Below are 15872 nucleotides of genomic sequence, written 5' to 3'. Positions count from 1 at the left end.
AAGAGCAATAGTAACCTTCTAGTAGCAAGTTTAGGAAGAAACCATTATCGTGATGATTGCTATATAAGTACTATTTCGCAAAGTGCTCATTTCTTTTTATATATAGTAACAATGGTGATACTCATCTAGATAAGAAATACTCTTAGAAAGTTTATCTACTCGATATCTGGTAAAATTGCCTTCAGCTTGATTAGCTTCCAGATTCTTTCTTGGCTGCCATGTATTACTAAAATGATTGCAATTACGGTTCATTCTTATATGGTCCATCTTCAGCGAATAATCATCTCCTTCAATATATGATATAATTGTTCAAATATTTTCGTAGGATTAAGAAGCTCAGCTAGTCAATTTTTTTCTCATTAGTAAAATATTTCTTATGCAATTGTATGTCAGTTAATTATCTTTTTTTCTCTCATCTGTAAATCAGAGGTCACTTGCTTCATATATAAAAAAATTTGCTTGCTCAAATGCGAAGACAGAAGATTTATGGGCTGCACTTGAGGAGGGATCCAGTGAGCCTGTGAACCAGCTAATGAATTCATGGACAAAGCAAAAGGGGTACCCAATTGTCTCTGTCAAAGTCAAGGATCAGAAATTGGTGTTTGAGCAGGTTTCTTGTGTCTGGTCTCTTTCACCCATTTTTTCCTAAAATAACATTTCTTAACCCTAAAGCATACCGAGTCGTTTCATTTTGTAATTAGTGTCACTTCATGATATTTTGAGAACTTACTGAATTCTAAAAAATCAATATAATAATGGCAGTCACAATTTTTGGCAAGTGGTTCTCTTGGGGATGGGCAGTGGATTGTTCCAATAACATTATGCCGTGGCTCATATGACGTGCACAAGAATTTTCTATTGCAAACAAAGTCTGAAACTCTTGATATGAAAGAGCTCCCGAGTGACGGAAACAATTTAGCATCTTCTTGGGTAAAGCTTAATGTCAATCAGACTGGCTTCTATAGGGTTAAATATGATGAGGACCTTGCAGCTAAACTCCGATATGCAATAGAGAACAAATACTTATCTGCAACAGACAGATTTGGTAATTTTGATATTTGTACTCATACATCTTATGATAGTATGTGTTTATGGTAGAATAGAGCACTTAACACAACCTATTTTTGTTTTAACAGGAATCCTGGATGATTCATTTGCCCTTTGTATGGCTCGCCAGCAGCCTTTGAATTCATTGCTTACCTTGATGGGTGCTTATAGTGGGGAACTTGAATATACCGTGCTGTCTAATTTAATCAATGTAACGTTCACCTCTTGTTTAAGACTTAGTAGATTTCAGTTGTGCTATTAGTCCTAATTCTAATCCCTCTATTCACAGATAAGTTATAAAGTAGAAAGAATTGCAGCTGATGCAAACCCCGAGTTGCAGGAATGCATTAAACAATTTTTTATTACCCTTTTCCTGCGTTCAGCAATGTAAGTTGTCCTACATACAAATAATTGAAATTCCTTTGGTGGTCATTGTTTATAAGTCATTCTGGTTGCACTGTCTACTGTTTTTTCGATATAAGTGATATCTTTGAAGTTGATTTTATTCCATTTGATTGAGAAAGACCCGTAAGTTGTTAACTATTAAGGTACTAGAATGTTTGAAAATACGTTTTCACATATTTATAGCATGAGTGTATCATTTCTTTATATAATGAATAATTATAATTTTAATAGGTGATTGATATGCTACTATGGATAATATATATATCTGACATTTTCTGAATTAAGTTATCTTTTTCTTTCTTAAATAGAGGTGCTAATACCAAATCAATAGCAAACAGAGGTATTTTTTTTTCATTAAATCATGGGGGCAACTGTAAATGTCTCAAAATGTTAAAAGTGTGCTGTAAGGAAGAAGAAAAAGTCACTTAAGGATCATTGTGATTCCTCTTTTCATGATTTGTTGTGATAGACTCACAAAGTTTTACCTCAAGATCTAGGATATAGATATTTCTTGCATTATTTGACTTATATGCCTATTTATTTCATTTATTTGGAGATATTCTATATATGATTAGTCAAGCTTAAAATCGTCATACATACTAATAATTATATTGAATAAACCTTAGACTTCACGTCTGAAGTTGCATATTATGTATAAAACTTTCCGAGGAAGCATGTAGGATGTTAGAAAAAGCTTTAGGGGAAGGGATCTTTGACTTGATGGTTGCAGACCACCAGTGAGTTATATCAGACCTTACATGCTAATGGAAACCCGGTTTGTATCACTAACCCAAATAATGAGCAGTTAAAAACTTTGAGCAATTCCAAGAGTCTTATGCTCAGTGGCATTGTTTGCTCTCCTTTATGAGGAGAACCAAGATTCAAATCTCCCTCCCCCATTGCTGTAATATTGAAATATTAATAATATGTGTGTGTGTATATTGGGCAAGATTAGCTTCTTCTTCTTCTCCTTTTCTTTTTTTAAATCTTCCATTTATTTTGTTCAATGTTTGAATTCGTTGACAGGAAGATTGGTTGGGAACCTAAGAAAGGTGAGAGCCATCTAGATGCAATGTTAAGAGGTGAGGTTTGGACTGCCCTTGCTGTGTTTGGATATGATCCAGCACTAAAAGAAGGAAGTAGGCGTTTTCATGCATTCTTGGACGACAGAAATACGCCACTCCTCCATCCTGACATAAGAAAGGTTGGTAAAAAAGCATTGGTCAATTACTAGTATTTACCCATCTACAATACCTATCAAGTTTTCTAATGGGTTATGGTTGCAGGCAGCATATGTGGCTGTCATGCGGAGAGTCAGCAACTCAAACAGATTTGGGTTTGAAAATCTTTTGAGAGTTTACAGAGAGACTGATTTGAGCCAGGAGAAAACACGTGTCCTAAGTAATTATATATCATTGTTTGAAATATTGCAAAACATTATTTGAATCTCTCTAGTATGTTGGAGACACTTCTCTTTTTGTGCTTGTAGGTTCACTAGCATCTTCTCCAGATCCCAGCATAATTCTTGAAGCTCTCAACTTTTTGTTGTCTTCTGAGGTATTATTGCGATAATGGTTTTTCCGTACAAGTTGATAAATATTGTCCGATGGAGCTGGGGATGTTGATGCTGGCTTTATTTCCCATTTGATCTAGGTTTGTACCCAAGATGCTGTTCTTGGACTTGCTGTTAGTAGGGAAGGACGCGAAATAGCTTGGACATGGCTGAAGGTAATACTCCATTTGTAAAGTAAAATGCAGAGGCACATTGCAGTGAAGAAATTCAGACGATCATGTGCATGCACAATATCCATGTTTTACATTGATGAAAATTGTCCTTAAACAATTTAAAGACTGATCTAAGATTTGACATGTGGATTTGAGGAATACAAAGGAATAAATAGTATATAATTTTTTATTTTAAAGAAAGTAACTGGTAGACCTTCGAGCTTTTGCTGGCTTCAAAGAAGACAAGAAGAGATGCCATTGAACCTATACGATCTCTAAGCCCAAGTGTTGTCTGAATTGTTTTTTTTTTTTTTTTTTTTTTTTTAATAAATTAAAGGCTCAAGTATTTGTGGAATCCCATTGGATTGATCAAAACCTGATAACCGAGCTCTAGAGTAGATGAAGTTGTAGGATCTTTAGATTCTGAAATATATCTCTGATTTTATGTCAGAAATATCAAGTGAAGCCACATCTATATCAAAATTGCTAGTTTAATCTCAAGTACAGTTATAGTTTATCTTGGTCAGAAATTCCATGATGCTAGTCTATAACCATTCTTTCTCTAGCTTATTGTCGCTAAAATCTTTATGTATACATGAATGAAAGGGTAATTTGTTTTGATATACTTTGGCACTAATACCCTATTATTCTATTCCCATGTTCATCACGAGTACATTCCACTTTGTTGTCTATTACATTTTTTCTGCTTTTACATGTGATTGAAATGCAGGATAACTGGGAGCATATTTCAAAAACCTGGGGTTCTAGATATCTAATAAATCGTTTTGTCAGCTCAATTGTCTCCCCGGTTTGCCTTTCACTTCCTCTTTCTCTCTTCTGTTGTTAGTTCCACAAGTATCAGTTTTTGTCCTTTGTATCTCAATTACAAATACATAGAAGTTAAGTTTAGGAAAAAAAAAACAGATATATATATATAGTTGAATTCGATTACATTTAGTTATTGTTATTACTTATCATTTTTTTTTCTTTTTCCATGTTCTGTTCTATCTATGCCTCAGTTTGCTTCGTTTGAGAAGGCAAATTTTTTGGGGATGGAGGGGGGGGGGGTGTTATAGAGGATTTGCATTTGCAATCTAAAAGATATATTATATATATATATATAGGTGATTTGGAATTTGTTAAAGGAGAATTAGAGTTTTGTTAATATTTGGAGGGCCACGGGTTGAGGAATGGGCTAGGTAAGAATTTTCTTACTTTTTTGGTGGTTGATTATTATTATTATTATTATTATTTGGGTTACTAACATGTGCCCTTAGGGCATACATTAATAAACACTTTTAGGAAACTTTTTATGGGAAAATGAAAAAGTGATTAGCTTTTTTGTTAGCATTTTCAATTTTCCATAAAAAGTTCTCTTAAATGGATAGTTAATGTGTACCTTAAGAGCATACATTAATGGGACCCTATATTATTATCAATTTTGATTTTGTTGGGTTTTACTTTTATTGGACCAGTATAAAAATTTGAGGGCCAATTTTAAATTTTGAAAAAGCAAATCTAAAATTTGGGGGGCTGAATAAATTTTTGGGTTTGGCTTACCTCCAGTATTTTTCTTAATTGGATATTTAGTTAGTTTCTTGTTGAGATAGAATGATGTGGTGGTGGATTTTAATCTCCACATTTTGTTTAGTTAGTAGGTGATGTGACAGTTTTTCATTAAATAAAAGAAGATGTCAAGTTAAAAAAACTATTGGAGATAAGCCAAGTCCTAAATTTTTATTTAATTTGTAATTTGATTTGCGATTTTAAAGAAATTAACCCCCCCCCTTTTCCCCCAATAGTGAACATACTTCGTATTATGATAAAGCTGAGTTTTTTTTTGTAATAGACTGGTTGTTTCTAATTAATATTATAAGCATGTTTAACCAAAAATAGAACATGTCTTTTGATAAATTAGAATGAAGAAAAAAAAATACATAAATTGAGCCTCACTAATCTATTAAATATCTATAACCAACTTTCTAAAGTTTTGAGAACGAAGCTGCTGACTGTTATTGTAAAATCAATATAATTAATCTATATACAATTACATTGTATATTAAGTGCACAGCTTTATCCACGCTATCATCCTAGATGGTCGTTCTTTTTTTTTTAAAAATAGCAACCAAGATGGTCAAATGCTGATGCCAATGAATATAGCATGAGGAACTATGTAAAAGGTTTCAATAAATATGTTAGGAGATAATTTATTATTACTCATATGTTAGCTTTTAGACTTTGTATATGAAAAAACTTAATGTTTGAAACTAAGGTTTAAGAAAGTTGTGTTATTGTCAAAAGCATTGTAGTTTAATTGGCATATTTCCATTCACAAAGTGTTTGGAAACTAGGAGGTAAATGGTTTGAACTGCGAGGTAAGTAACATATTGTAACTATCTCCAAATATATATATATATATATATATATTTATATATATGATAACTAGTATAAAAAAAAGCAGGTTTTATTCATACTACTGAATTGATAACAAGAAATATGAATTTCATACCGCAATGATGCCGCCTATGGCAGCCGCTGCAAATGGTAGGAGGAGGAACGCCATTTTGGGAAATTTTAGAGATAGAAAATAATAAAGTCAGATGTTATGAATCAATTTCAGAGCTTTCGCAGCCTCTAACCAGGATTGTTTTCTGAATTTTAGGTTACCTTTGTAAGGACAGACCAAGCTTCTTAAATATAGGAGCAGATAAGTGATTGAAACTTAAGCTTGATATGAATGAAGAAAGAAATCTATTCTTTTCTTTCTTTCTTCTCATTCTTTTCTAAATTCCAATTTTCGTCTTGAAGAATTTTATTTTGTATTTTGCTTCCTTTCTCTCCCATTCTTTATTATGATTTGATTTTATATTCTGTATACTGGTCTCTGTATCAATTTTCTTTTCCTCCTCTATTATCAAAATTATTAAAGAATCAGTTTAGTTTGAAAAAAGGCAACAAAACTGGTTTGAAACATTCTGATTCTCACTCAGGTGCAAAGCTCAATATAAATCTAAGGTGTTGGATGAAACTGAACTTGTAGCTCACGTGAGGGAAGGGGAATGAATAATGGAATTTTAAGGAATCAAGGTTTTGCATAATTTTTTTTCTGAGTCTGTACTACTAAAAGCACTTCAATCTTATATCACAAGAATTGATTCTTCGTAGTTGTAGACTTGTAGCTAAAACAAAATTGGTGCATTGCTTGTGCGATTGCTATCTCTCATTGTTTACTTCAACTGTGCGACTAACTGCATATGACTTGGAGATTTTCTTGTTAAACAAGCTTGAGTTTATTTACAAACTACTTAATTATATCTTTTCCAATATATAATAAAACTACTAAATTTTTTTCTTTTCTTACGAGAGCAGTTTGTAATATCTTAGACCCTAGTCAATCAAGAACAATACGTACAAATGGTTAATTTTTTTTTTTTAACCCTTTCAAATTATAAAAAAAAAAAAGAAAAAAAAAAGAACTATATTGGCTTAATAAAATTTGACTCAAAAACTTTTTTTATAGTATTTAAATGTTAATTAAATATCATTTATTTAATTATATATATATTTTCATTTAAAATCCATTCTTCTTTTTTGCAAAACTACTAATTAAGGTTTTACTAACATTTTATTTTTAATTGATAATATGACTAATTCACTAAAACTTTTTGTGAGATAATCAATCTTAAATAGGATTTTTTTTCAATTTTAACTTTGAAAAAAAAAATCATTTTTGCTTAACAACTATAACAAATATTGCCAATAAAATTTTGTTAGTGATACATTTATTTACAAAATTATGTAGTCTTTCTATATATAATCAAGAATTTTTATAACACATATTTTGAACATCATTATAATTAATTTCATTGTTATCTTTTTACTGTATTATTTCATTCTTATATCTAATTCTTTTTATAATTTTCTTGTTCTTTTGTTTTTTTTTTTTAATATAAATTTGTCATTGTATTTTTTATATTACTATAATAAAATTATGAAGAGATCTTATTTGTGGTTCAACCGATTTTTAAATTATTTTCTCTCTTTCTAAATTTTTCCTTATCCAAGTTGATATTTTCCAATAGATATTTATAATTATAAAAAGTTAAAAAAAAAAAAAAAAAACAATCTCTACAATATGTAGTTTGCCCCATAAGAATTGAGAGTTAGTTACCCATGTTCATGGAGTTGGACTTGTCACATTGAGCCTAAGTTTAGGTTAGAGTTTGCTCAATTGCTAAGTAAATAAACAAAAGATTTTTCTCAAGTCAAATCCGAGCTACTAATAAATAGTATTTTATTTACAGCCCTAACAAAAATATGACTTAAGCTTACAAAAATTTGGTGAAAAAAATATTTTTTGTATTCGGCAACTTAATTGTATTGGTTTGGAATATCACGTCATCTATATTCCTTAAGTACCTTTGTTATTCATTTTATTTTCTTCTTTATATGCCTTTGAAGATACTAATGGCAACATATGTGTGATCGCCGAGCACCTGTTGAACGATCAAAGAATTAATGATTCATTAATTAAATGCACCACTAGCAGTTACATTCTTCTCTAATTGTTTGGATGGAAATACAATGTGGCGAGATTTAAATGGAGGGTATTTATAGGGAACACCATGTATTCTCCCAATTTTTCCCCTTTTGTCTTAAGTATTCTCTAGTAAGACTAAGAGAGATTAAAACGTACAAAATGCCAAGTATGCCCAGTATTGTCCATCTATTTCACAGTACTTATTTAAGTACCCCCAAAATATAGGTGACTTGTTACTCCACATCAATACAACTTCAACAAGTGAATAATTAAAAAAATATGACATAAACTCAAAAAGTCTGGTGAAAAAAAAAAATTTGTATTACGTAACTTAATTTATTGGTTTGGAGTATCAAATTACCTATACTCCTAAAGTAACTAATGATTTTCCTATGTTTCATTATCCCTTTAATTTTCTTTCTTATGCCTTTGAAGATATTTAGCCATGAAAAAACCTTCTAAGTTCAAGATCTATGCAAATATATAGTGTTTGATTTTGTGACGCCCATGGTAGTAAAGTTTTCGTTGGATAGATAATAAAAGGGTTAATTATACTTTTCAACTTTGAAATTTGGTACAAACTGGCATTATTCCAAGAATCCCATTTTTGAGGGACCAAATCGAACCAGACATAACAAATATCATGTTTAGAGGAACATAATCAAATCAACCCCATTGATGGGGGGGGGACTTTTTTTTTTTTTTGAAACTTCAGGGATCAAATCTGAATTTTTTAAATTTGGAGGATCAAAATCAAACTTATATCCTAAATATCGAGGACCAAAAGTATATATACCCATAGTAGAATATTTGGCACTATATTCAGGGGTTTAAAAATATTAGCTTGAAGCCGTGACTAACAATTTGGTCCTTAGGCTTTTCATTTAATCAATTCTGTTTTGCACAATAGGATAGACATAATTCAAGTAATTCATGCATAGTGATACTGACATTTGAGACTATTGATAAGGTAGAAAGAACTCATACATTCACTGTGTAATTAAATTTCATTACTTTTGATAGGCCAAGAATGTATGACCCCTTGTGATGAATTAATCAATTAATTGGCCAAGTTGATTAATTAATCAGATTAACATACAAGTTGATGGCAGCACAAACAAATCAATCAAATAACTAAATATGCAGCAGAAATTAAATGACATGGGATTGTTTACAAATGGGGAAAATTACACGGCAAAACCCGACCATGTGATTTTAAGTTCACCACTCCTGAGAATCCATATTATCAAAACAAGTGTTACAAGTAAAAGGAATCCCAGTACCTTATACCAACCTACAGTTGAACCTTTACTCCAATACCCAATTAGAATTGTTCTGTAGTGACAAACCTTTCCTTTTAATGCATGGCTTCCAGTACGTGACTAACTAATTGCGCGGATCTTAGTACGCGACTTAAATCACCAACTTGAGAAGAATGTTGTGCAGAGTTTTTCAGTTCCATCACACGATGAAGATCATGAAGTTGCTTGGTTACAAACCCTACAGTGTACAAACCACCAACTTCTTGAATAGAAGATGAACTAGGGCATATGTCTCCGGTTTACAATATGCTTGTGTAAAACCTTTTCATTTAGTTGCATCAGTTGCAACGACCCTTAAAAAAATCCTTATATATGTTTAGGTTTGTGAGAAAAGAAAGCCCAAACATCTATTCACGAATTGGAGTGAAATCAAATCTGGAAAACTAATTTTCAAAACCTCGATAGATAGCATATCTGTCGAGCATCAGACTTCAACAGCTTTTTAAATCTCGATAGATACTAACTGTCGAGCTAGCTGTCGAGTTTTAATACCAACACTTCTTCACTTAATTCTTGGGAGTTGCATGGATTTTAACACTTGATCTTGAAACCTTGCTCCTTGAAGCATTAAACACAATAATTTACCCAATACAAGTAAAGTGCGTTTTGTCAAAGAATTAGCCAATTTCAATATCCCCCCCCCCCCCCCCCCCCTTTTTTTTCCTGATTTGTGTATGTAATCAGAGGTCACTTGCTTCATATATAAAACAACATGCTTGCTCAAATGCCAAGACAGAAGACTTATGGGCTGCTCTTGAGGAGGGATCTGGTGAGCCTGTGAACAAACTAATGAATTCGTGGACAAAGCAAAAGGGATACCCAGTTGTCTCTGTGGAAATCAAAGATCAGACATTGGTGTTTGAGCAGGTTTGTTGTGTCTGCTCTCTCTCAGCCATTTTTGTCTTGAAATAACAACTTTAACATAGGTGTGTATTCAGCTGTTTCAATTTGTAATGAGTTTCGCTTAATAATATGTTTTAGAAGTTTCTAAATTGTGACAAATGTTTGTAATAATGCAGTCGCAATTTTTGTCAAGTGGTTCCCATGGGGATGGGCAATGGATTGTCCCTATAACATTATGCTGTGGCTCATATGATGCGCACAAGAATTTTCTACTGCAGACAAAATCTGAAACTCTTAATATCAAGGAATTCCTGAGTGATAAAAGCAATTCAGCATCTGCTTGGATAAAACTTAATGTTGATCAGGCTGGTTTCTATAGGGTGAAATATGATGAGGACCTTGCAGCTAGACTTAGATATGCAATAGAGAACAATTACTTATCTGCAACAGACAGATTTGGTAAATTGGCTATTTTGTAATTGTACTTGCTTTTTTTCTTTTTTTCCATTGATGCTAGAAAAGAGCACTTAACAACAACAACTTCCTTTAACAGGCATTCTGGATGATTCATTTGCCCTTTGTATGGCTCGCCAGCAGTCTTTGACCTCATTGCTAACCTTGATGGGTGCTTACCGGGAGGAAGTTGAATATACTGTGCTGTCTAATTTGATTAGTGTAATGTTCACCATCTTACCTCATTTATGTTTATTTCAGTTATGTTCTTAATCCTAATTCTGGTGTCTTTGTTCACAGATAAGTTATAAAATTGTAAGAATTGCAGCTGATGCAACCCCTGATTTAGTGGATTACGTTAAACAATTTTTTATTAGCCTTTTCCAGTGTTCTGCTGAGTAAGTATTTTTACATACAAATAATTGAAATTCCTATGGTGGTCCTTGTCTATAAGTCTGTGGGGTTGTGCTGTTGACTGCTTTTTTAGCATGACCTTTTAGAGTCCAATGAGATATTGACTATAAGTATTAGCCATAAGGTAATTTGAGGTACTGTAGTGCACAAAAAGGCAGCCCACATATTCCTAGCTTTTTATATGTGTGTGAGACATTTTCTGATTTAAATTTCTTTCTTAAATAAAGCTGCCATTAGCAAACAAACAGTTGGAGTTAATGCTTGATTGCGTCTAGAGATATCTATTAATGTCTCAGAAAATATTAACATTTATAAATGTGGATATAAACAGCTTTAAGGAAGAAGAAAAAGATCCAAAGAAAAAAATAGCAATCGATTAAGGTTTACTTTATTTTACTGTCAAGTTTTGTAGAGCTAAATGTACAAAACTTATATAAATTTTGTAGGGATAACTTTACAAAGTTTTTCCCTAAGATCTAGGATGTAGATATTTCTTGCAATATTGAATAGGCAAATTGTATTTGCATATTCATCTTTGATTTTTAGGATATCTTATGTATGCTTAGTCCGGAAAAATTTGTCATGCTTACTATTGAGTATATTGAATGAACCTTAGTGGTCACCTTGGAAGTTGCTAGTATAATCTGTATAATACTTGCTAAAGAAGCTGCTAGTATGTCAGAAAAGTTAGTGAGAAGAGGTCTTTGACATGGAAATTGAAGACCATCAATGAGTTATATGAGACCTTACATGCTAATGGAAACCCAGTGTGTCTTTAACCCAATTAATGAGCACTCAAAAACTTTTAGCTTCTTTTTTAATTTATTTCTCCATTTATTTTTTTCCTTTAATGTTTGAATTTCTTTGCAGGAAGCTTGGTTGGGACCCTAAGACAGGTGAGAGCCATCTAGATGCAATGTTGAGAGGAGAGGTTTTGAATGCCCTTGCTTTGTTTGGACATGATCTGACACTAAATGAAGCAAGCAGGCGTTTTCATGCATTCTTGGATGACAAAAACACTCCACTCCTCCCTCCTGACACAAGAAAGGTTGGTGAAACAAGCATTGGTCCACTAGTATTTCTCCATTTGCAATTGCTATTGATTTATATTGTGGGTTTGATTGCAGGCAGCATATGTGGCTGTAATGCGGAGGGTCAGCAACTCGAACAAATTGGCTTTTGAATCTCTTCTGAGATTGTACAAAGAAACTGATTTAAGCCAGGAGAAAACACGCATCCTAAGTAATATCATATCATTATTTAAGATGTTGAGCATCAGATTCTCTTTACTGAATTAGAACCATGAATCTTATTGTGCTTGTAGGTTCATTAGCATCTTCTCCAGACCCCAACATAATTCTTGAAGTTCTCAACTTTTTATTGTCTTCTGAGGTATCTTGGTTTAATATAATTGTGGAGGTTAAAAAAAATTTCATTTGAGTTGATAAATTGTAGTCAAATGGAACACTGGACACTGATGTGGACTTCATTTTCCACTTGATTCAGGTTCGTAGCCAAGATGCTGTTTATGGACTTGCTATAAGTAGGGAAGGACGTGAAACAGCTTGGACATGGCTGAAGGTAATACTCGATCAGTAATGTAAAAAGCACATTGCGGTTTGCATAATATTTGCATGATACATTGTCCTTGAAACAATTAGGAGTCTTGTTATTAAAAGTCGAAGGCATACATGAGCTGCTTGTTATCTGATGTATTTTTTTTTTTTTTTTTCCCCTTATAAATATGATCGAATCACAGGATAACTGGGAGCATATATCAAAAACCTGGGGTTCCGGATTTCTAATAACTCGCTTTGTTAGTGCAATTGTCTCTCCGGTTGGTCTCTCACTCCCTCCTCTGATCTCTTCTGTAGTTAGTTCTCTAGTATCAAGTTTGTGCCCTTTGTATCAATTACAGATGTTATGCTGAATTTAAATTCAAATGAAGTTAATTATTTATTACGAATGCTTCCTTTGTCTCATTTGGTTCTTCCACTCCCCCAGTTTGCGTCATTCGAGAAGGCCAAGGAAATAGAGGAGTATTTTGCAAGCCGCAGTATGCCCTCTATTGCAAGAACCCTGAAACAGAGCATTGAACGAATTCACATCAATGCAGATTGGGTTCAGAGTGTTCAAAATGAGAAACATCTTGCTGAGGCCGTGAAGGAGTTGGCACACAGGAAGTACTAGGAAACCCCTTATTTGGCCTTGTTGTCATTTTACAAGAAAGCAAGTGGATCAAATTTCCTTTGTTTTGATAAATTCAAATATGCCCTAACAAGTGATTCCCGAACAACAGCACTCTTAATAATATTTTCTGGAGTCTGTTCTTAATTAGGGTTTTGCCTTTATTTTTCATTTTTTTCTTCTTCTTGTATCTCGCGTGTATGAAAGCTGTATGGATGAATTTATTTTACCCCCATCCATAGAAGTTCAAATTGCATATTATTTCATTTACTTATTTTTATTAATAGTTTGATAGTTACAAGTTACAACAACACAAGCAATATAGGAGAGAGAATTTGAACTCCGGTTATCCTTATAAGAGACAACATACAATGCTACTAAAAGTTATAAGTTCTTTGACAAGTATCACTATTGAAGGAGATAGCATGTTTACTACTAAAATAAAACCGTCAAGTTCTCAAAAATATATATAAAATAAACTCGTCAGTTATTTTTTTTAAAGAAAATAAACCCATCTTAAAAGTTAAAATCCAAGGTCGAAGGGAAACCAATGGATATCATTTAAGATTCACTGCTGTGCTTAAATTTGCATATTATAACCTAATTAGTCTAAGTTTCTTAGTCATAGGTCCTTAAAACACTGTCATTACTCTCTAACAAAGTATAGTTGGCATAATATATTAGGTTTTTTAAATTAGGTAATCTATATTTGTTATTTGAAAGTGTTTCAAATTTTATAAGTTTGTTATTTTTTTTATTTTTAAGGAAACATAATACATTTTACATTCAATTATTTATTTTTGTAAATAATGTAATATGCAGTTGGAATTTATTCTTAGTGCTTCTTACAAATAGTCCGTGCTCTATATGTCTTGAATGACCTAAAGATGAAGTAAATATAAGTAAATCTATCACTTTTATTATTAAAAAAAAAAGATACTTTAATAACATATAAGAAAAATGTAATTTTATTAAGAACCTACCAATATTACACTAAGAATGTAACATAATTGTCAATAACGCAACTCCTCTTTCTACACAAACATTTTCTCCTAAAACATCACCAAAGTAAACCAAAATGCTAGGCTGATGTGGCTCAATAGGAGCATAGCAACTATAAATATTACACTTTAACTTTTAGATATTACTAATGACAGACTCACCAACGCATGAGAATATATAATTATTTTGAGATGTGGTATAAATATAACGTATAATTTATTCTTTAAATTTTATTGAAGATAATTTGTTCTCCCTACAAATTAAACAATTTATAAAAGTAATTTCTATCTCTTTATTTTTACAAATATATAATTTTATCATTTTTGGTATTTTTTTATTGATATTGTTTTTTTTTTTTAACTAATTCATATTCTTCTAACTATCATTATTATGCATTATATTTTCCTAATTTCTTTTGGTGGAACTAAAATTTTTAAGTTTCAAATTTATTATTCAAATTTATCATTATCTTAAGGAGATTATTATGATAATCAAAACTTATCACATAATTACAATTAATATTATTCAAATAATAGATAGGCACATTCAAGTACATAGCCATATAGATTGTGTTTTTATATAAATTCAAATTCTCACTTCCAATTAACAAAGGATTAACTAAAAAAAGATCAAACCAAAGCTATAAGAGGGAGAGAGAGAACTTATGATGGGGAAGTTAAAAGACACAACACCAAAACATATCAACCCATAGTAGAGATATTAAAAAACATAAAAAATTCACCAGCCTAAAGTAAAATTGCAAGAAAGAATTAAAAATCTAGAATGAGAGATAACATAACCACTCTTTTCTTAAGGAGAGAATATGAGAGAGAATAGCAAATTTATAGTGTAAGGACACAGTTTGAGTCTCTAGCCCAAAGGATAGATGACCTTAGGCTCAAAAAGCCCAATATAATGTATTTGTAGAGAGTGGGTCAGAAAACTGGGCTTTAATGAGTTGGACAACAAGTAAAGTGTATTCAGATGACAAGAAAATGAAAATAGACTGGTTTAATCTAAAAAAAATCGTCATCGGAACAATTCGAGGAAATCAATTCTATATATTTCTCTCAAATTTGGTTACAAGTTCAACTCTTGATTGCTATAGTGTTTTTCTCTCAATTTCTCGATCCCCTCCCCTTAGGGTCTTCTTTCTATTTTATAGTATCCTCCCCCTTCATCTCTATCCTCCACGTGTAGACTAGGTTGCTAGTTTTGATCCTTTTTCCATCAGCACCTTTTTAAAGTTTTTGGGGAGTAGCTATAAAGCTAAAAGATACTGTTCAAGTATCACTTTTTTATTAATGCGTTCAAAGAGTTAGCTGCAGAGCATTTAATGTGATGGTAGTGGCTTTCCTTTTAGATATTTCATGGTCTCCCTCTGTCCTGTTTCTTTTTTATACTTATCCTCACCAATGGAATCATCCAGAACATTGCTCTTGATGTCAAACCGCACCTTCTGACCTCAGATTTGCTCAACCGAGGAAGCATTCCTCCTTAGACCACCATCTTGGATGATCATGATCAAACTTCACCTCTTTATTTACCAACATGAATTCTTAGGAAGATGTTTACCTGTCCTCAGACTACTTAATGTCCTCGGATTAAGCCCTTGGCCCAATATATACATAAATATGTACTCCTGTGCCTATCACCCCTACATATAGAATAAAATATAATGAGAATAATATTCAAAATAAAAAGTATAGATGTAAATACCACATTATCCAAGTCATGCTATGTAATAAAATAACATTATATCATTATATACTACATTTATTATAAAATAGGATTATATCTAACAATCAAAGAAAAAAATGATAACAGCTTTATTTATTTTTAGTTTATACTCATCCACAAATATATATATATATATATATATCATATTCCACAATTGTATTCATATATGTATGCTAATGATTCAAGGCTAAATT

At 32.0% G+C, this 15872-nt stretch overlaps 2 protein-coding genes across 2 annotated transcripts; both read left to right on the top strand.

Annotated features, from left to right (window-relative positions):
* Positions 1-4253, top strand: LOC111985222 (aminopeptidase M1-like). Its single transcript, XM_065768713.1, has 11 exons — positions 1-67; positions 428-610; positions 763-1045; positions 1137-1258; positions 1337-1434; positions 2479-2656; positions 2739-2853; positions 2942-3009; positions 3106-3180; positions 3908-3985; positions 4197-4253. The coding sequence occupies exons 2-11, from the start codon at positions 533-535 to the stop codon at positions 4251-4253; spliced, it is 1152 nt and encodes a 383-aa protein (XP_065624785.1). The 5' UTR covers positions 1-67; positions 428-532.
* A 5465-nt stretch (positions 4254-9718) lies between these two features.
* LOC112010590 (aminopeptidase M1-like) lies at positions 9719-13206 on the top strand. The gene is made up of 10 exons (XM_024042935.2): positions 9719-9906; positions 10059-10341; positions 10436-10557; positions 10636-10733; positions 11620-11797; positions 11877-11991; positions 12074-12141; positions 12256-12330; positions 12509-12586; positions 12754-13206. The coding sequence occupies exons 1-10, from the start codon at positions 9829-9831 to the stop codon at positions 12937-12939; spliced, it is 1281 nt and encodes a 426-aa protein (XP_023898703.2). The 5' UTR covers positions 9719-9828; the 3' UTR covers positions 12940-13206.
* The last annotated feature ends 2666 nt before the right edge of the window (positions 13207-15872 follow it).

Source organism: Quercus suber, unplaced genomic scaffold (genome assembly GCF_002906115.3).
Source record: "Quercus suber isolate HL8 unplaced genomic scaffold, Cork oak 2.0 scaffold_990, whole genome shotgun sequence".
In the NCBI taxonomy this organism is placed as follows: Eukaryota; Viridiplantae; Streptophyta; class Magnoliopsida; order Fagales; family Fagaceae; genus Quercus; species Quercus suber.
The sequence above is the reverse complement of the archived record's forward strand: the minus strand, read 5'-3'. Positions and strand labels throughout refer to the sequence as shown.